General features: G+C 46.0%; 1 protein-coding gene across 1 annotated transcript in view; it reads right to left on the bottom strand.

Moving 5' to 3' along the window:
* abca5 (ATP-binding cassette, sub-family A (ABC1), member 5) overlaps nucleotides 1-20,573 on the bottom strand; it is a 38,382-nt gene that overhangs the window by 11,223 nt on the left and 6,586 nt on the right. The window contains exons 4-19 of the mRNA XM_056297223.1: nucleotides 19,159-19,332; nucleotides 18,871-18,968; nucleotides 16,597-16,823; nucleotides 15,086-15,227; nucleotides 13,379-13,567; nucleotides 12,926-13,073; nucleotides 11,451-11,628; nucleotides 11,029-11,087; nucleotides 10,437-10,723; nucleotides 9,372-9,491; nucleotides 8,904-9,042; nucleotides 7,913-8,003; nucleotides 1,165-1,304; nucleotides 847-966; nucleotides 504-705; nucleotides 87-253 (exon numbers count right to left, since the gene is read on the bottom strand). Coding sequence (XP_056153198.1) covers nucleotides 87-253; nucleotides 504-705; nucleotides 847-966; nucleotides 1,165-1,304; nucleotides 7,913-8,003; nucleotides 8,904-9,042; nucleotides 9,372-9,491; nucleotides 10,437-10,723; nucleotides 11,029-11,087; nucleotides 11,451-11,628; nucleotides 12,926-13,073; nucleotides 13,379-13,567; nucleotides 15,086-15,227; nucleotides 16,597-16,823; nucleotides 18,871-18,968; nucleotides 19,159-19,332 — 2,481 coding nt within the window. The remainder of the gene's footprint in view (nucleotides 1-86; nucleotides 254-503; nucleotides 706-846; nucleotides 967-1,164; nucleotides 1,305-7,912; nucleotides 8,004-8,903; nucleotides 9,043-9,371; nucleotides 9,492-10,436; nucleotides 10,724-11,028; nucleotides 11,088-11,450; nucleotides 11,629-12,925; nucleotides 13,074-13,378; nucleotides 13,568-15,085; nucleotides 15,228-16,596; nucleotides 16,824-18,870; nucleotides 18,969-19,158; nucleotides 19,333-20,573) is intronic.

Below are 20,573 nucleotides of genomic sequence, written 5' to 3'. Positions count from 1 at the left end.
TGAACTCTTATCTGATGTAAGATTGATCTAACCACAAAAAACACCCAAAATATTTCGGTCATTTTGAAAACCTCTGCATGACTGACCAGAAGAGTTCTGAACCAGCAGACTAGTTGCATATTTCCTGGGAGCCTGGTTTCGTCTCAAGAGGTAGATAGGCAGGAACTGGCGGTCCGGGGAATGGATCTGGATGTTGCCTGTGGCCAGAGACAGGACCAGCACTGCAGCCGCAAACACCAGAAACAAGGCCAGACTGGGAGAGATGGTAGGTAGGTGGACAGAGAGGTAAGATGGATAGGAGAATAGGGAGGAAGACAGAAGAAAGGAAAGAGAAAAAGCAAAGCTGAATCAACTTCCTTATAACTGCCCGCACAAAACATTCTATTTCTTCAGGATAGAGAAAAAGTAATTGCAGGTCTCAAAGCGGAAAAATAAAAAATAAATACATTTCAACAGATGACACAAAAGTTACTCAGCCCTGAGAAACCTTCCTGTGTACTTACGTGTAGACAAAAGCCTTCCTCTCTCTGCGCATGTTGAGCATGTGGAGCCAGGCCACAGTGCTGAACTGCTGCCTCCAAAGAGCATGGCCTGTCACGGCATCTGGTTTGGTGTCCGAGAAAGTTAGCAGCCGCTGATCAGTGTCATCCAGGGAGGGCTCAACGCAGTCATCCTCCACCTGCTCCTGATTAAAAACACTATAGTCTGGGGGGATGGGTGAGCAGGTGGGGGGGGGGGTCAGGGTTATACACATACAAAAAAAGCTGACTCAATGTATTGCAGACGAGCATAGACGTAGTGGGCATGTAGGATTCACATGAAAATCTATACTTGTTTCACACTCACCGGCTTGATCCACTTCGGCTTCGGCCTCCAGGCGGAGGAAAACATCCTCCAGTGTCGTCATGGAGACCCCATAGTTGATAATTCCCAGGTCAGGTCGACAGTCCAGCTCAGAGAAGAGGCCTGTGGGGGACAATCTGTTGTGACCATTTGACCAAAAGTAGCTGCACATAATTAATAGCATTTGTCTTAATCAAACTGGAGTAGCAGACAGTTGAGGGTCTATAGTATCTGTGGCCTGTCTAGCAAAGCAAGATTACTAGCTGGCAAGTTAAGTTTGGGTTTAACCTAATGTTTTCAGTCCCACTATGTTGACCTGACCTGGAAAGGTGTCCATGCTTTCAAATGGGAGAGTGTATGTCAGCTCGGCCTCTTGTTGCCTTGACAACTTTGCCTTGGGAACGTGTTGCTTAACCAGTGATGTGACATTTCCCGCCAAGCATCCCTCACTGACCGACATCCTATGTGGAAAATTAGGAACAATATAATAGTTATTAAGCTGTTGTGGTGGTGGGGTGTGGTTTGGCGTCGGCTGGAAGAGAGGGAGCGTAGCTCACGGGAGAGCAGATGCAATAGGGAGGCTGATTAGTGATCAGGTGTGCTGAATCAACAAACTGTGCTTTATATACCACAGTGAAGCTGGGTCCTGGACTGACATTGACACTGACGCAGACACAGACACTGGTAGAACACACTGTGAAAGATTAAGAAGGGATCCACACGCCACTCTGGTTGGAAAGAACAAGGCAGTGGCTGCAGCACCTGAGCACACCAGCCTGTGCAGAGTAAGAGACATTTTAAATAAAAGGATGTGTTCCACCGAAACCATCTCCTTCCTTTCATCCAGAATCCCTCCAGTGGTGGTCTTTACACTGTGGCAAATGTGCCATTTTAATTTTTTTAAACCTCAGCATGGCTTTTGATATGGTTGATCACTGTATTCTATTAAACTGTCTCAAGGACCAGGTTGGCATCCAGGACACTGCCCTCAAGTGGTCTGCCTCCTTCTTAACCGACAGAACTTTTCCAGTTAAGATTGGCAGCCTCTCTTCCTCTACTACCTCAATCACTTGTGGAGTACCTCAAGGCTCCATTTAGGGCCCATTTTATTTTCTTTGTATATGCGCCTTTTAGGGTCCAGGGTGTCTTTCCGCCTACCGCCCAATGACTGCTGGGATAGGCTCCAGCATCCCCATGACCCACCAAGTGCACATGTACCGGAAACCAAAATAGATGCTGAATTTGAAGACAGGACGAGTGAAGAGGTCTGTCACTACCCGCATCTTGACAATTCGTCTTGAAAACAGTACATTGATTAAAACAGTACAGTGATTGAGCGGCCACACACCACTTTCTTGTTTTCTGCACTTTTCTTACTTTATGTGATTGTGCTTTTCTTTTTTATGTGATTGCACAAAGTACCACAGACAAAGCAGCTCTTCTTCCATGCATGTCACCATTTTGATTTGATTCATAGTGCACATGCACAGAAACATGTCAGACGCTGCCGATTACATCAGACGCCGATCTACTGCACGTGTGTCACGCATCCTCCAAACGGACTCCAGAAAGTAGTATAAACAGAATTATGACACATAACTCTGTTTATACTACTAAAACAGAATTATGATGCATAATTCTGTTTATACTACAGTGTCCTACACCGTCCGTGTACGTAGTACCCACTTGGGAGTATATTTAAGCCCTAACTGGTGCCAGAAAGAGAGACAGAATTAAACCTGTTCTAGCAACCCGCACTTGCTACCCGTCAAATACAGAATTGAATTCTAGGTTCTTTTATTTGTGCCAGCCTTACATGGGCTGGCACCCCTGTTCATTTCAGAACTTCTCTGTCCCTACTCTAACTCTAGGCCACTCAGATCCTCAGAACAACTGCTCATGAGCAAGGCTAGTGAGTAAGGGAGATTGTGCCTTTGAGGTGGCAGCTCCAAAGCTTTGGAATAACCTTCCACTTTCAATCAAATATACCCCCTCCATTGACACTTAAGACAAAACTCAAGACATACATGTTTTCAATGGCCTTTGGTTGTTCTTAGTGGTTTTGGTATTTTAAAATCTTTTCTACTTTTTCATTTTATCTCACAAGTCTTATACCCTTTCTGTTTTACATTGTACACATATTTTCATATTTTGATATTGCCTTGTAGCTTATCTTTGCCTTCTGCTGTTATTCTGGGTTCAGTGTCACCATCCTTAGGGCCTAGCCAAAGCTTTCCCCTTAGCAAAGTACCACCTTACCCTTCCCGCCCAGGGCCGACGTGGCAGGGACCCCAAGCCGGCGCGTGTGGCCTGCCCCATCCTGGCCCCGAGGAGGCTACAGGACCAGGGCACTAACACCTACCTATGTGCACCCACACATACCACCAACCAGTAGCACATTACCCCTACACCTCGACCCTGTACAAACCCCTCTTTCCTCTTTAATCCACAGGGCCCAGCTTCAGCCTTTGCCCTGCCATATATATGATAAACAGTTTATATGATACAGCTGATTTATTATTCAAGGCGGTGCCACTAAACAGTTGAAGAAGAGAACTGAAGAGAATTGATTCTTTTGTTTCCTGTTTTTATTTAGATTGTAATTATCTATACACCAGATCTTCTGCAGTCCCTGTTGCACAACTGTCGACACTCACATGAATGTTTTTGGCTTAAAACATGCTACGCTACCTTTGTAATTGCTGAGAGATCTATTTAATCTGAAATAAGGAAAGCTTTTTGGTTCCAGTTTATGAAGTGTTGGTTTTGGATCCTGGAACTGAAAAAAAGGAACAGCACATGTAAGGAGCAATACGTAGTTTCATGGATCCATGAAATGTTTTTTTTGTGTATAAAAAACGTAATTAACAGAGGTTCGCTGGTGAATATATTGCATCGTACAGCAGGATGGGAGGATGTATCTACTATCCAGTATATGGTTACATACTAGAGTTGACATGCAAATAGTCATATCCCATCTGTTTTACACCATGTTAAATAAATGGTGCTATACTTAAAAGGGGGGGCACAGCTCAAAAGGTAGAGCAGGTCGTCTAGTAATCGGAAGGTCACTGGTTCGATCCCCATCTACTCCCGAGAGCGTGTTGAAGTGTCCTTGGGCAAGAAACTGAACCCCTAACTGCTCCTGATGAGAAGGTTGGCACCTTCCATGCAGCCTCCGCCATCAAGGTATGAATGTGTGTGTGAATGTGAGCCATACATTGTAAAGTGCTTTAAGTGGTCTTTAGACTAGAAAAGCGCTATATAAATGCAGTCCATTCAAATATCCAGTGGTGACTACTACTGAAATAAGACATGTTGGGAAAGCACATAAAGTCCAGGCAGTGGTTAGTTCCCACCTGTCACAGCCCCTTTTAGTATGCTCGGATAGGCCAAGGTTTGATAGGGTGGCTAGGGAGACGACGGGGCTGCAAGAGTGACAGGCAGGGCAGTGTAAGTGGTGTGTGGTACTAAGTGGTGATGTGAGCTCATCCGAGCCAAGCAAGGGGAGTCAGCAATGGCTCCAGTGGTCCGTCCAATGGAGGACATCCCCATTGAGCAGACTCAAGAGACACTGAGCTTTGCCTTTGAATGTGCAATGACCTTCGATGGCCAACAGGTGCACCCAAACGCCATGCTCACTCACCTCTATTTTTCATTCATTAGAGACCGATTATATCAAGTGAGTCATGACACTCAAACCGGGCAAGAAACCACGCAATTGTTAGAGCCAAAAAGACACCGGGAACTGATCTTCCAGGTGGCTCATCACAACCCCATGGTGGGTCACCTTGGTTATAATAAAACACTCAACCAGATAATAACTTGATTCTACTGGCTGGGGATTCACAGCAACGTAAGCCGGTGGTGTGTGTCTTGCTGCGAATGTCAATCGATGAACTTACCAGCCACTCCAAAAGTGCCATGGCAGCCATTACCATTAATTGAACTCTCATTCGAGTGTATTGGCATGGACCTTGTCGGGCCATTAGACCAGAGCGCACAGGGACACCACTTTGTATTAGTCATAGTGGATTATGCAATGCACTATGTCGAAGCCGTGCCATTGCACAACATCTTGGCTAAAAGTGTTATGCAGGCACTGTTTCATGTAATCGCCGTGTCGAAATCCCGAAAGACATTCCAATGGACCAGGGCACATCATTTGTGTCAAAAAAAAAAAATCAATCCGCACGAGTGTTTATTACCCCCAGACAAAAGGGCTCGTGGAGAGATTTAATAAAAGGCTCAAAAACATGATTCGTAAGTTCATGCATAAGGATAGCTGCAATTGGGATAAATGGTTGGATCCTCTGCTATCTGCAGTGCAGGATATGCCTCAGGCATACACAGGGTTTTCCCACTTTGAGTTGCTGTTTGGCAGAATGCTGAGGGGTGTGTTGGACCTTATTAAAAAAAGCTGGAAGAGCGGTCCAAGCACCACTAAAAATTAAGTACAGTATGTTCTGGACCTGAGAGCAAAACACCATACAAAGGGACAGTTATCAAGGGAGAATCTGCTCCACGTCTAGGAACAGCAGAAGCACCTGCATAACAGAGGAACACAACTACATCAATTTGCACTGGGAGATAAAGTCCTTGTATTACCTCCAACATCCAGCTCCAAATTATTCGCCAAGTGGCAAGGACCCCTTTGTGGTCACACGGCAGGTGGGGGATGTCAGCTAGGAGGCTGCATGTAATTACAGGGGAGGCACAACACAGATTTACCACCTCAATCTCCTGAAAGCATGGATAGAGGCAGTCCCAGTTTCTCTAGCAATGGCGGTGAGTTGGTGCCGGAAATACAAAAATCAAACAATCCTGCCTACCTCCATTGTGAGAACCATCTCTTGCCCTGCTAGAAAGCTGAGGATGCCTCACTGCAACAGTGGTTTGCTGATGTGTTCTCCCCCCTGCCAGGACGCACAAACCTCATACAAAACCACATAGCGACATCACCAGTGTGCTCACATCCATATCTGCTGCCTGAACACAAGAAGAAAACTGTTCAGGCAGGAGTAAAGACCATGCTGGAAATGGGGGTAATAGAGGAGTCTAGCGGTAACTAGTGTAGTCCCATCGCCCTCGTACACAAGTCCAATGGCTCTATATAGTTCTGCGTGGCTACCGCAAGGTGAACAATGTGTCAAAGTTCGATGCCTATGCCACGGGTTAATGATATCCTGGATCGGCCTGGTTCTGCTCGCTTTTTCATCACACTGGATTTAACCAAGGGTTACTGGCAGATTCTCGTCACCAGCGTCTTAAGGAACAAATGGCTTTCTCTATGGTGGACAGTTTATACCAGTTTGTGACACCTCCATTCAGGCTGTTCAAGGCTCCAGCCACATTTCAACGCCTCATAGACTGGGTGCTGCGGCCGCATGCTGCACATGTTGCCACCTACTTGGATGATGTTATCATCCACAATAGCAGCTGGGGGCAACATATGTGGCAGGGCTCAACTCCTTGAGGCAGGTGGGGCTCACAGCCACCCTGAAGAAGTGCATGGTCGGGCAGCAGGAGATACAGTATCTGGAGAAGCACTTAGGCAGCGGGCTGGTGTGTTCCCAGGTAGATAAGACGGCAACGATTGTGGCCAGCCCAAGGCCCAAGACAAAATAGCGGTGAAGGCAATCCTGAGACTGGCTGGTTACTACAGGCAGTTCATCCCTGCCTTTGCGGAGCTGACTAGTCCCCTGATCAACCTCACCCAAAAGAGTGCCTCAGATCTGGTCCAGTGGACAGGGCAGAGTCAGGTAGCATTTGAGAGGGTTAAACAAGCCAATTGTGGGGAATCGCTGCTCCACAATCCTAACTTCTCTCTCCCTTTTGTCTTGCAGACCGACGTGTCGGACAGAGGGCTGGGGGCAATTTTGTTCCAGGAGGTGGAGGGAGTCAATTGCCCAGTGCTGTACATTAGTCGTAAATTGGCAGAGAGAGTGTAGAAGTACAGTACTGTGGATAAGGAGTGTCTAGCCATCAGATGGGGGATGGACACCCTCCGCTTCTACCTCCTGGGGCTCTGTTTGGACCATGCCTCGCTCCAGTGGCTCGACCGCATGAAGGATGCCAACACATGGATCACCCGTTGGTATCTGGCAACGGTCATGGACTACTTCCTCTCTTGTTTGGGGGGGAGGGGGCTTTCGGCCAGATGTTGCTCCTGCCTAAATTGGACGGTGGGGGTATGTTGTAGTGGGGTGTGGTTTAGCATCGGTTAGAAGCGGAAAGACGGAGTATGGCTTGTGGGAGAGCAGATGCAATAGGAATGCTGCTTATTGATCAGCCTCAGGTGTGCTCAGTCAACAAACTGTGCTACAGTGAAGCTGGGTCCTGGACTTACACTGACACTGACACGGACACAGACACCGGCAGAACATGTTATAGCGAAAGACTGAGAATGGAACCACATGGTGCCCTGATCGGAGAGAGCAAGGTGGCGGCTCCAGCACCTGAGCGTACCAGCCTGTGCAGAATGAGAGACATTTTGGATAAAAGCCTGCATTCCACCAAAACCACGTCCTTCCCTTCATCCAGAACCCCTCCAGTGGCAACAGCTTGCCATAGCTGGATTCATAAAAAAAAGTTATCTCAGTAGGTACATAGGTGCTGTCGATGCAAATTCTTAGCTTTACAAAATTCATACAGCCACATTAAACCACAGGAGGATATCACCACACACAAACTGAGAGTCCCCGATCAAGTATGAAGCTAAGGTCCTTAACAAGGGCAGGAAAAAAAAAATCAAATCGAAGAAAGCAATTATGGACTGACATTGTTTTTTTTTTCTAAAGGGATTTATTGTTTTGTTTGTTTGTTGTTTTATCATCCTAATGTTACTCAATAAAGTTTACAATCACAACTTATGCCTTTATCATTTTTAAAAATGTTCAGTGGTGGTCCAATAACCTTTAAAAAATATATATAAAAATGTGCACTACAGCTTATAACCCTTGTGAGATATGCCAGAGCAGGAACCAGTAAAGTAGCTGCTTTGACAAGTCAAACAAAATGCGATGCAATGCGTTTGGTTTCCACATATGTACTGAGGTCAACTACTTGCCTGAGATGGTATCCCACACCGCACTTGGTCTTGAGATACAGGGAGGAACCGACACACTTCAACTGGCCTTGTGAGATCACAGCTTTGCGATCTGGAGACAAAAGGTTATAATAAATGCTTTAAACATAAGGTGGATCACAATAAAAGAACAGCACAAATTGTGTACAGTCAGATTGTGTATTCTATTTTCAAGCTACAGCTATTTAACAATTAATTATTTCAATGCATCATGTTTAAGCACAGTTGTTTTTTTTTCCCCATTTTTCTCCCCAACTGTATCTGGTCAATTACGCCACTCTTCTGAGCCGTCCCGGTCACTGCTCCACCCCCTGTGCCGATCCAGGGAGGGCTACAGACTACCACATGCCTCCTCCGATACATGTGGAGTCGCCAGCCACTTCTTTTCACCTGAAAGTGAGGAGTTTCGCCAGGGGGACATAGCGCATGGAAGGATCACGCGCCCCCCCCCCAAAACAGGCACCCCGACCAACCAAAGGAGGCGCTAGTGCAGCGACCAGGACACATTGCGTCTGTAGCAGGAGGTAACAAGCAGGAGGTAACACGGGGATTCAAACCGCCTTCTCCGTGTTGGTAGGCAACGGAATAGAAAACTACGCTACCCGGACGCCCCCATTAAGCACAGTTAACTGAATACACACACTGAGAGCAGATTTTTCCACCCTCAAAGATACTACCACGAGTATTAAAAACAGTTGGCAGACTAGATCTGAATATAAGAGGAGGACTTGCGCGAGTGTTAGAAGCTCGAGTGTGAAGAATCACAGTTAAAAATCACATCTCCAAAAAGGGAGAATGTTACTTTTCTTGTATGAAGTTCATACATGATCTGACTATTTAGCAGCACTGTAAACCACGATGATGTTCAACAGTGCACAGGTAGAAAGGAGTGAAGTGTGGAATACCATACTGCCCACATGAAAATTCATCCATTCCCATGGGATTAATACAAACAGATACCCTATTTATTTACCAGCCAGTATGTCAGCCTCATCCATGTAGTGGGTGCTGAGGACAGTAACTCTGCCTGCCCGGCGGCTTTTCAACAGAGACCACACCTGGTGTCTGGAGCAAGGATCCATTCCTGCTGTGGGCTCATCCAGCAGCAAAATCTGATTCAAACACATTCAGACTACATGATCAGCATGGGACAGCGATCCACCAATCAGCACTCAGTGATCATCTCATTCCTCTGACATGGCTCAAACGGCACTACGCTAGGAGCGACGGAGGGTGGCAGGGCTTGGAGACATTTTGCAAATGGTCATTTAACCTGGCAGTTGTTAATGTTGGCACAGTGGACTTTGGTTCTCCAGCCAACTCACCAGTTAACCTGAAAATTTAGTTACATATTGTATACACACAAACACATGCAAAGCTGAAGACTAATGATAACTGATAGAAAAATGTGTAGGTTCAACCAATAGAAAGCTTTAGACACCTTAGGATCTCCTAAAATGGCAATGCCCACTGAGAGCTTCCTTTTCTGGCCTCCACTCAGATTCTTGGCCTGAGCGTCCATGATCTTCTCGAGATCCAGATCCTTCAGGACTTTGTTAACCTTGTGTATTGAGAGAAAGGGAAAACACACACACACACACACACACACACACACACACACACACACACACACACACACACACACACACACACACACACACACACACACACAAAGTGGGTCACCAGTAAAACACTTGTCAGTCTCCTGAATAAAAAAAAAAAATTCCCCCCCTTTTCTCCCCAATTGTACCCACCCAATTACCTCTTCTGAGCCATCCTGGTCACTGCTCCACCCCCTCTGCCGATCCGGGGAGGGCTGCAGACTACCGAATGCCTCCTCCGAAACATGTGGAGTCGCCAGCCGCTTCTTTTCACCTGACAGTGAGGAGTTTCGCCAGGGGGACGTAGCGCATGGGAGGATCAAGCAATTCCCCCCAGTTCCTCCTCACCCCCAAGCAGGTGCCCCAACCGACCAGAGGAGGCGCTAGTGCAGTGACCAGGACACACACCCACATCCGGCTTCCCACCCGCAGACATGGCCAATTGTGTCTGTAGGGACGCTCGACCAAGCCGGAGGTAACACAGGGATTCGAACCGGCGATCCCCGTGTTGGTAGGCAACGGAATAGACCGCTACGCTACCCGGACGCCCCAACGAATCAACATCTTTTAAGTCTTTTCTGCCGTTTCTACAATATAGTACACATGGGAAAAGAGAATTGTTGCTTGAAGGTGGTCAGACCCAGAAAGTGAAAAGATTCTGTCCCAAGCAGATAATTTCTGTTGTACATTTGGATTTCCATCACTTTTGTTTATAAGCTGGGTCTGTATAATACACCCACCCTTCTGGTTATGTCTATATTTCCCACCATCCTTTCCTGGGTGACTTTAATTCTGTCTTCTGTTTGTCTTGGCAGCCAAGCAGTTTGCGAAACATATTAAACATGCTATATAAATAACTTCAGAAGTTCACATGATTTATTAAATCGGCTCTCTCATATGGCTACCTCACTGTCAGTGTCTGCTGGCAGTATCCCTTTGACGGCAGCGAATATCCTCAGGTGCTCCTCCACGGTGAGTACGTCAAAGATGATATTGAACTGGGGGCAGATACCCACCAGCTGCTTCATCTCCGCCCCGTCGGCTATCTCTGCCACGGGGGAGCCGTAAATGGTCGCCGAACCGTCCGTGGGTGGGCAGATGCCGCACAGGATGTTCATGAGGGTCGACTTACCCGCTCCGCTGTGGCCCAGCAAAGCTGTGATCTGACCTTCGTAGATGTCAAAGGTCAAGCCTGTAAAGAGGGGTTCATTAGGTTGAGGGAAGGAGACAGCCTTATGTTCAACATATTACAGTATCTCTCTTCCACAGTCCGATCTTTACTCTCCACACAGGGAGACCGTTCTATTGTGCTATGATCAACTGGGGGCAGCAAAGAAAAGTCATTATCAAAAACGCTGAGTAACTTGATGCACCATGCAGGTCTTTTAATACTTACTGAGATAACACATGGATTTTTTTTTTTGCCATATCAAATTAACTATTATTTGAGAGACACAACTGAAGTAAATTGTTCACGTCTCAGTGCCAAGTCCTCACCTCGCAAAGCTTCCACCACGTTGTCCTTTTCTTTGTATACTTTGTGGATGTTGTTGATGCTGCTCAGGGGTGGAGTAAGGGACAAAGAAAAAAAAAGAAAAGAGTAACACACCAGCAGGGTCAGTGTCAACAGCAGCTCTCCGGTTGCAACGCTGGCCCCAGAGGCCCCCCTTGGCCTTGACTAATGGAGCAGTGGTGACTGGCGCTGAGCCAGTACCAGACTGTCTTTATGTATCAGGTTGACAGCAACTCTCCTCTGGAAACTCTAAAAGCCTGCATTTCTGTCCTCACACATCGATAACAGCCAACTCAGTCTCCCCAAGTATGGTCAAACTGTAAAGTAACCCATCTTACACTGCAGCAAAACCACATTTCCCAGAGATGAGCTGTTTGGATATATCTGTATGAGTTTAGACTCTTACCGTATGGCCTCTTTCCCTCTGAATTCCGGTGACACGGGCTCGATAGATTCGTCCCCTCCAGGAGTGCCATTCACCTCTGTCTCATAAACAGAGCTAACTTCTACGTAACGCTTCCTACGTTTGGACCAATAGGACGGCTTCAAAAAGTACACCAGGGACCGCCTCATACCAAACTCACCTGAACATAGAGAAAAAATAAAAAACAGAACAGCATGAAAAATACACTATATGGACAAAAGTATTGGGACACACCTCTTAATCATTGAATTCAGGTGTTTCATTCAGACCACTGTCACAGGTGTATAAAATCAAGCAGCTAGCCATGCAATCTGCATTTACAAACATTTGTGAAAGAATGGGTTGTTCTGATGAGCTCAGTGAATTCAAGCGTGGAACTGTCATAGGATGCCACCTTTGCAATAAGTCAGTTTGTGAAATTTCTTCCCAGCTAGATATTCCAGGGTCAACTGCAAGTGGTATTATTGAAAAGTGGAAGCGTTTAGGAACAACAGCAACTCAGCCACGAAGTAGCAGACCACGTGAAGTCACAACAGGGTCAACGAGTGCTGAGGCGCATAGTGCGTAAAAGTCGCCAACGCTGTGGTGACTCAACAGCTGCAGAGTTCCAAACTTCCTCTGGCATTAACATCAGCACAAATACTGTGCACCAGGAGCTTCATGGAATGGGTTTCCATGGTCGAGCAGCTGCATGCAAGCCTAACATCACCAAGCACGATGCCAAGCGTCGGATGGAGTGGTGTAAAGCACGCTGCCACTGGACTCTGGAGCAGTGGAAACGTGTTCTGTGGAGTGACGAATCACACTTCTCTGTCTGGCAGTCTGATGGACGAGTCTGGGTTTTGCAGATGCCAGGAGAATCTTACCTGCCTGACTGCATTGTGCCAACTGTACAGTTTGGTGGAGGACGGATAATGGTATGGGGTTGTTTTTCAGGGGTTGGGCTAGGCCCCTTAGTTCCAGTGAAGGGAAATCGTACTGCTTCAGCATACCAAGATATTTTGGACAATTTTATGCTTCCAACTTTGTGGTAACAGTTTGGGGAGGGCCCTTTTCTGTTCTAGCATGACTGTGCCCCAGGGCATAAAGAAAGGTACATTAAGCCATGGTTGGGTGAGTTTGGTGTGGAAGAACTTGACTGGCCTGCACAGAGCCCTGACCTCAGCCCCATCGAACACCTTTGGGATGAACTAGAATGGAGATTGCGAGCCAGGTCTTCTTGTCTACAGACACAATTGGCCATGTCTGCGTGTGGGAAGCTGTGGTCGGTTGGGGCGCCTGTTTGGGGGGGAAGGGGAACTGGGGGGAATAGCGTGATCCTCCCACACGCTACATCCCCCTGGCAAAACTCTGTCAGCGGGTGGAGCAGCGACCGGGACAGCTCAGAGAGTGGGGTAATTGGCCAAATGCAATTGAGGAGGGAAAAAAAGGGGGGGGGGCGAGAAGAGTGTGTTTACCTGGTAGGACCTGGTCGAGGTAGACAGCCAACAAAAGGTAGAGGATACAGTCCACAACTAACATGAGAAGGGGGACATAAAGAGGATGAGGGCCGTTGGCCAGGGTCGAAAACACTGCTCCATCTCCCTGGGCCTCTAGGTACACCACCTGAAAACACAAACAAACACACACACACACAAACGGCAGTGAGAAAGACCACAGCCAAGGCGCTCATGGGATTTCAATAGCAGTAAACAAAGCTTCATTACTTATGGAGAACAAAAACAGAGCTTACAAAAAGGGAAAAGTAGCCAGTAGTTAGGACAGCATCTAACGGGTCATGCTGGTTTATAACAACATGGTATAAGAAAATAACCAGGTCTTATTACTATTTTGGTGAGAGACTAATAGCAGATATTTCATTTCATGTCACGTGTCCTCGGATAATCGGTCAGTGCTGTGTGTGTATTTGCCTGAGCGATGCCGATGGAGAAGGCACTAGGAGACAGTAGGCACAGCAGCCAGACCAGCGGCTGGGGGAAGTCCTTCATCAGCACAGTGAACAGTGACAGGCAACCAAACACCACCGTCAGCATTGAGCCAACCGTGCTAGCAAACTTAGGCTTCTTGAACAATGGAGTCAGCATGAAGGAGAAGAAGATCTGAGGGAAGAGAAGAGAGGAGAGAAGAGAGTGAAGGATGTGAAAGCATGGTTTACTATGACCTGTCAGAGCAAGAGGCAAGAGTCAGGCTCAGGCAGCTAGAAGCACAGAGAGTTTTAGAGATTAGCAACACAAATTAAGACGTCGATCTGAGCTCTAATCCCCACCATGCATGCTGTCGTATTACATGAATTCTGAAGATCTGAGCTACAGCCCGTGGTTAAGGAAGTGGCACCAACCCTTGTGCCCTAAGACCCACTGGCTTGGCCATGCAATTAAAGGGTATTTCTGGATATTTACAGCCGTCTTGTCATGCAAGTACTAATAGCTGTAATATCGGCTAGAAGGTTTCATTTCCCAACAAAGGCAGAGAATTTTGACACTCAGTGTCTCTCATGTTGCCTTACGAGTAGATTTTTTGAGTTTGTTCCAATTTTGTTTATGAAAGAATTGTGTTCCTATTTCACTTATATATTTGATAAGAACTATTTGCTTATGTGCCAAATTTTAAACTGTAAAAAAAAAACAAAAAAAAAAAACCCCCATTTCTCCCCAATTGTATCCGGCCAATTACTCCACTTTTCCGAGCCATCCTGGTCGCTGCTCCACCCCCTCTGCCGATCCGGGGAGGGCTGCAGACTACCACATGTCTCCTCTGATACATGTGGAGTCACCAGCCGCTTCTTTTCACCTGACAGTGAGGAGTTTCGCCAGTGGCATGTACCACATGGGAGGATCCCACTATTCCCCCCAGTTCCCCCCTGACCCCTGAACAGGTGCCCCGACCGACCAGAGGAGGCGCTAGTGCAGTGACCAGGATGCATACCCACATCTGGCTTTCCACTCGCAGGCACGGCCAATTGTGACGGTAGGGACGCCTGACTAAGCCAGAGGTAACATGGGGATTTGAACCGGCGATCCCTGTGTTAGTAGGCTACGCTACCCGGACGCCCTGACAAATTTATGTTTAATGTTAGTGAATAACTTCTCTTTTTGGTCTGCCTCTGGAAGGAGACTGTCTATGCCCACTTGAGGACAATAGTTGAGGACTGAATTAACCTGGCCCCAAAATGATGGAGTGAACTCCCGTCTTCCATCAGAGCTTTAGACTCTTACATCAACCTAAACTAGACATGCTTTAATCCACAGAGGGTCTAAAAGCATGACTGTGATATGTAACTGTAGCATTGTCCAGTAAATTTCAAATCCCATATTACTCCTGAGACTACTGGTAATCTGCCTATTGCACACATTTATACTTGACATGACATGCACTCTTAGCAATGACATGGTTACTCTTTAGTGCTCCAAGATGACGGGAAGTACACATACAAGTAAATCTGCTACCTGCTGACTCTAATGTAGATAGCGTTGGATGAAAGCATCTGCTAAATGAGAAACTGTAAAATGTAATGTTGGTGAAATGCCGCACCAGTAAACCTTAAAAATGTCATTGGCTTTATTGATTTGTGCAAAGAAAAATAAACTTCTGTTTTGCTCTAACAAAGACCTACTCACAGAGGAGATTCCATAGAGGAAGATGAGAAGGAAGATAACAAAGAAGTCGCTGCTGGGGAAGAGGGCAGTGTAGGTAGCAATGATAGACATCAGCACAGACATGGTGGTCACCAGCGCAGCGTACAGGAGGCCCCATGACAACCTGACAGAAATACACAAACACCCACCACCATCACACACACACACACACACACACAAGATTCTTACAGATTAACTTCCAATAAACATCAAAATGGATGCATGGGAGAGGCAGGTCTTGACGCTTACTTTTTTCCCAAAACATTTCTTTTTGTGCTCCTAAATTTTTCAACATGTGCCCCAAAGTTGAAAAATTTAGGAGCACAAAAATAAATTTAGGGGCACAATGAAAATGTATCAAATAATGTGTTTTTCATTAATAAACGATATGAGGAGACGTTCACAAGCAAAATGATTTAATTTATTTGAATGCAAAAAGTACACTAGGGTTTCGATTATCTCTGCTTCAAACTGTATTTATTTAATAATTATAAATCTCTGTTAAAAGATTCTGTATATTTATATACAGAGGCTAAATCCCAGAAGCTCTCGGTTCCGAGATTGTTTAATTATTGATACTTTAAGCTGCATGAACGGTATGAACATGTCTATGATAAAGTAGTTCTTCTTAGTTCTAAACGCCAAAATGAATAAATAAATAAATACATAAATAAGGTCTGCTCAGTCTGTTTAGACACAAAGAATATCACTGGTCCAGCAGCTTTTTTTTCTTCCCTTTTTGGACCCCCCCCCCCCTTTTCTCCCAATTGTACTTGGCCAATTATCCCACTCTTCCGAGCCGTCCTGGTCGCTGCTCCACCCCTCTGCCAATCCGGAGAGGGCCGCAGACTACCACATGCCTCCTCCGATACATGTGGAGTTGCCAGCCGCTTCTTTTCACCTGACAGTGAGGAGTTTTGCCAGGGGGAAGTAGTACGTGGGGGGGGGGGTCACTCTATTCCCCCCAGTTCCCCCTCCACCCTGAACAGGCGCCCCGACCAACCAGAGGAGGTGCTAGTGCAGCGACCAGGACACATACCCACATCCGGCTTCTCACCGGCAGATACGGCCAATTGTGTCTGTAGGGACGCCCGACCAAGCTGGAGGTAACACAGGGATTCGAACCAGCAATCCCTATGTTGGTAGGCAATGGAATAGACCGCCACGCCACCCGGAGACCCCAGGTCCAGCAGCTTTTGTAAGCAGGTCGCCTGGCCCGCTTTGAGCTCAGCCAGCGGTCCAGAGCACGACTGGGACTGGACTTGTTGGGGTTTTTTTTAGAGAAAGTGGTGTCCCTTCGCACTGACAAGTGGATAACATGATTTTTTCAATGGATGACATTTGTTGGCGGGGGGGGGGGTAGCGGCTGAATTTTTTTTACTCGCACACATGCTCCTAAATACATTTTACAGTTCGCACACACCGATTTTAGTCACAAATGCAAGTGAAATGCTCAAACTGCCAAACCCTGACAGGTGGGCCATCCTTCTCACCAAAAGGCAGTGTCGTAGAGCCCCATCATGCTCATGGTGTCTTTAAGCCGGTGCTCCTTCTCGGCTGCCACATTAACGATGAGGAAGGTGACAAAAGGAGTGAAGGCCAGGACCAGATAGATGGAAATGAGGGCGTGTGGAAACTTCTGCACCTCCACGGACCCGGGTTGTCCCATCATCACCACCCTCAGGTCCATTTCACTCCTCACAGAACGCTTCGTCTGCATCTGCAAGACAGGACCCAAATGTGCAAAAGCAGCCACGCAGACTTGTTCCACTTCAGGATAAACTAATGGAGCCTCCTACAAAATGTACATTTTCTCACTTTTTCCAAACCATAAACCTACAACCCTTGAGACTGACATCTGTGGGGCTTCTAGGGCCAGGCAATAATTCAATACCATATTTCATCGTCTTTCAGTGGTGTTGTATCAGGATGAAATTGAAATAATTTTACATCGAATTACATAATTTTGTTGTCTAAATTAATGATAATGAAAATCTGTTACCTAAAATTTTTCACACTAAGGTCTGAAATATTTGAGGAGCTTCATTTGAATAGAATATTGTACTCAACAGTATTAGTATTAGCATTAACAGTAGTAGTAGTAGATTCAACATTACAGTTAGATGTGATGAACCTCAGTTGGATTCTTAAAGAGAGACTGACATGCCCTTTCTGAACACATTTTTTAACATTGGGAGTTTGAATCATAACCGAAAACAGGTGTGGTTGTATGATTTCAAAGCTATTGGCTACTGTCGTCCTGACGTCACTGCGCTACCGCTACCGCTCATACCACTCATGTCCGCCGAGATGATAACTGACCGATAAACGTTGATTAATATCACAATTTGGTGAGTATTTTGACTTCATAACTCAAAATCTGTTACAAACAACAGTAACACACAGGTACGTGGATATAAAGTTTTTATTTTAGGGTTTTAAACATGAGCGGTAGGGCGGCTACGTTTGACATGGATCCAGTTATTCACAGCTCTCATACGTAGTATAGAGGGCTGTGTAACCCTATATGCAAATTGACTGGTGTCTCCGTATCCACCGACACAATTTCTCCATGGTCACATTCCAACTCGGAACATAGCCTATCAATAGGAATTTTCCGATTTTGATGTCAGTATCACTTTAAACGCGGTATTTTTGCTTAAGTAAGCAGAGTGATATATATTGATATCATATAAGAATCCCTATGATTGTCGTGATAACCATAACTTCCATATGACCCAGCACTAGACGATAAAGGTAACTGGATTGGTGTTGACTACTCTGAATCTCAGGTCGATTCAAAATAAGCAGTCTAAATGGAGCGATGTTGTGTCAGCACCTTCCCCACATGGCTGAACCTAAATCTTAGCTACTGCTGCGGTAGAGGAATCTCAATTTTAGCTATTGCTGTTGGTAAAGGCTTTTCTATTAGCTTGGTGTGCAATATCTTTTTGTGTGTCACAACAACTCTACTCCTCCGTCAATCTCTGTCACCACGACCTGTCTTTTTCTTCTGCTTACGATGATGCAGAAATTCAACACTATGCATCGTGTTACCGTTCCGAGAAAAAGCCGACTCGACAGTAACCACTGAAATAAGCAGCTAAAAAAAGCATCCACGATTTACAATTATCTTTTCTTTTTTTTCCTGTTTTGATTTTCCCCCTTTTTCTCTCCAATTGTACCCGGCCAATTATCCCACTCTTCCGAGCCGCCCCGGTTGCTGCTCCACCCCCTCTGCCGATCCAGGGAGGGCTGCAGACTACCACATGCCTCCTCCGATACATGTGGAGTCACCAGCTGCTTCTTTTCACATGACAGTGAGGAGTTTCGCCAGGGGGACATAGGGCATGGGAGGATCACGCTATTCCCCCCTGTTCCCCCTCTCCCCTGAACAGGCGCCCTGACCAATGAGGAGGCACTAGTGCAGTGACCAGGACACATACCCACCTCCGGCTTCCCCACTCGCAGACACAGCCGATTGTGTATGTAGGGACGCCCAACCAAGCCGGAGGTAACATGGGGATTGCAACGATATAGACCGCTACGCCACCTGGATGCCCCCCCCCCCCAATTTACAATTATCTATTGCTTATTAGCTAAAAATTACGTTTGTTTAAATTCAGATCTTCAGCAGTACACAGTGCTTTATTTTACTGCGATGCTTGATTCCTTTTACTTTAAGAAAAGATGCAGTGAATCCTACGTTCTGTGGGTCACATGGGTTTGTTCAGAAGAGCACTCTGCAGCTCTCTGGCCTGTCTCACCTGGATGATGGCTGCGTCGATAAGGGATTGGAGGCGGATAAAGCCAGAGTACCAGTAATTGGCTGCTCTGCAGTTCACCGAGTTGGCAAAACAGTTGGCTGCGAGAGCACAAAAACAACGGCAACCACCATTACTGTCTATTCAAGTTCACACTGCTTGCCTTCAGTAACAAACATTTCCGACTTTTATAATGTTACCGGCATTTAAATCACTTTATTCCATGACAACGGATGACTTTAAAATGAATTAAAAGAAATGACTAAATACACGAGCAGGATTTTTTTTTACCAATTGATTCGGTGTAATCGCTAGGTAGGGGCAGCTGGTTGTACGGGAAGCGTAGTCTGTAGGAAGTGGCAGAACTGTCCAGGAAGACCACACCAATGTATCCAGAGGGCTCATACAGGCTGGCGTTCTCCAAGTCTTCTTCACTGGAAAACATCTCCAGACGATCCTGTATGTCTGGAAACAAACAGGAGAAGATATCAGTAGCATGAACCAGGCAACACTGGCAGCGTCGGTTTCATCCACCGAGAGTCATCCAACCATTGTGCAAGCAGGTATAATAAACTGGCTCCACATGTTGGCAGTCAAATAGAAATTGATTTAAAATTAGTAGTGTAGTGACAGCTTCTTGTCATCTATCCAGTTGACTATTTGCAAAATTTCTCCAAGTCTCGCCAGCCTTAGCTATTGGTCCTGACAAGATTTGGGTTAAGGGAACGGGACTAAAACAACACACATTTACATCTTTATCATGATCAGGGCTGTCGCGGGGGGGGGGGGGGGGGGGGGCTGTGTGAACTTGACATGCGAGGCCCTGCTTATTGACATGCACAGGCATGAATCACGGTCACACGCACGCAGCTATTCTAGTTCTACTGCATGCATAATCTTGGTGCAACACATTTTTAACAAGTAGAATAATACAGCATCATTACACATAGTGACTTTCTGCTATTATCGTCTTTCAACGGGAGAAAAAAAAAATCAACTGTAAAACGATTGCCTTTACATCATCAAGTCAGCTCAGCTGCCTACATTTCATTCAGATTTTAGATAATTTTTGGGACTGGTCATTACATGTAGCCCAAGGTCACAGTCACATGCTCAGCTTTGGACCCCTGCTCAGCCACCACATCTCCGCAAGTGTTGACAAATGTACCCAGCGATCCACGCAGTGACTTATGAAATTCTTCCTTTTTATTTTTCCTTTTCTCAGCATCCAACTCGTGTTTATGAAATCGGTCGCGCTAGATGGAGCACGTGCTACGTAACGACACAAAATATCGAAAATGAAAAAACTTGAATAATTTGTTAAATTTTTTTCATGTGACTTTGATTATAATGGAACTGACACAGACATTTCTTTTTCGTAGCATGTCGGGTCAGAACAGTCATAAAAAATTATATATTCAAAAAAATAAAACTGCAGGATTGCAGGCCAGGTGCGAGACCCTAGAGCTCTGAGGCCCTGTGCAGTTGCACACTTCGCACAGCCCATGTGACAGTTCTGATCATAATCATCATCTACACCATCTATTGTGCATTGCAAACATGGTGTTCTGTCACTTCTGCTGGGACATCAGAGCTTGGCGTCGCAGGATGCACATTGGTTAGTTGACAGCTGCGTCAATGATTATTTTGTATACAGTAACTATTTCAGATCAATGCGCAACAGAAATGACTGAAGGTGTGATAAA

The sequence above is a fragment of the Lampris incognitus genome, chromosome 17 (genome assembly GCF_029633865.1).
Source record: "Lampris incognitus isolate fLamInc1 chromosome 17, fLamInc1.hap2, whole genome shotgun sequence".
NCBI lineage: Eukaryota > Metazoa > Chordata > Actinopteri > Lampriformes > Lampridae > Lampris > Lampris incognitus.
The sequence above is the reverse complement of the archived record's forward strand: the minus strand, read 5'-3'. Positions and strand labels throughout refer to the sequence as shown.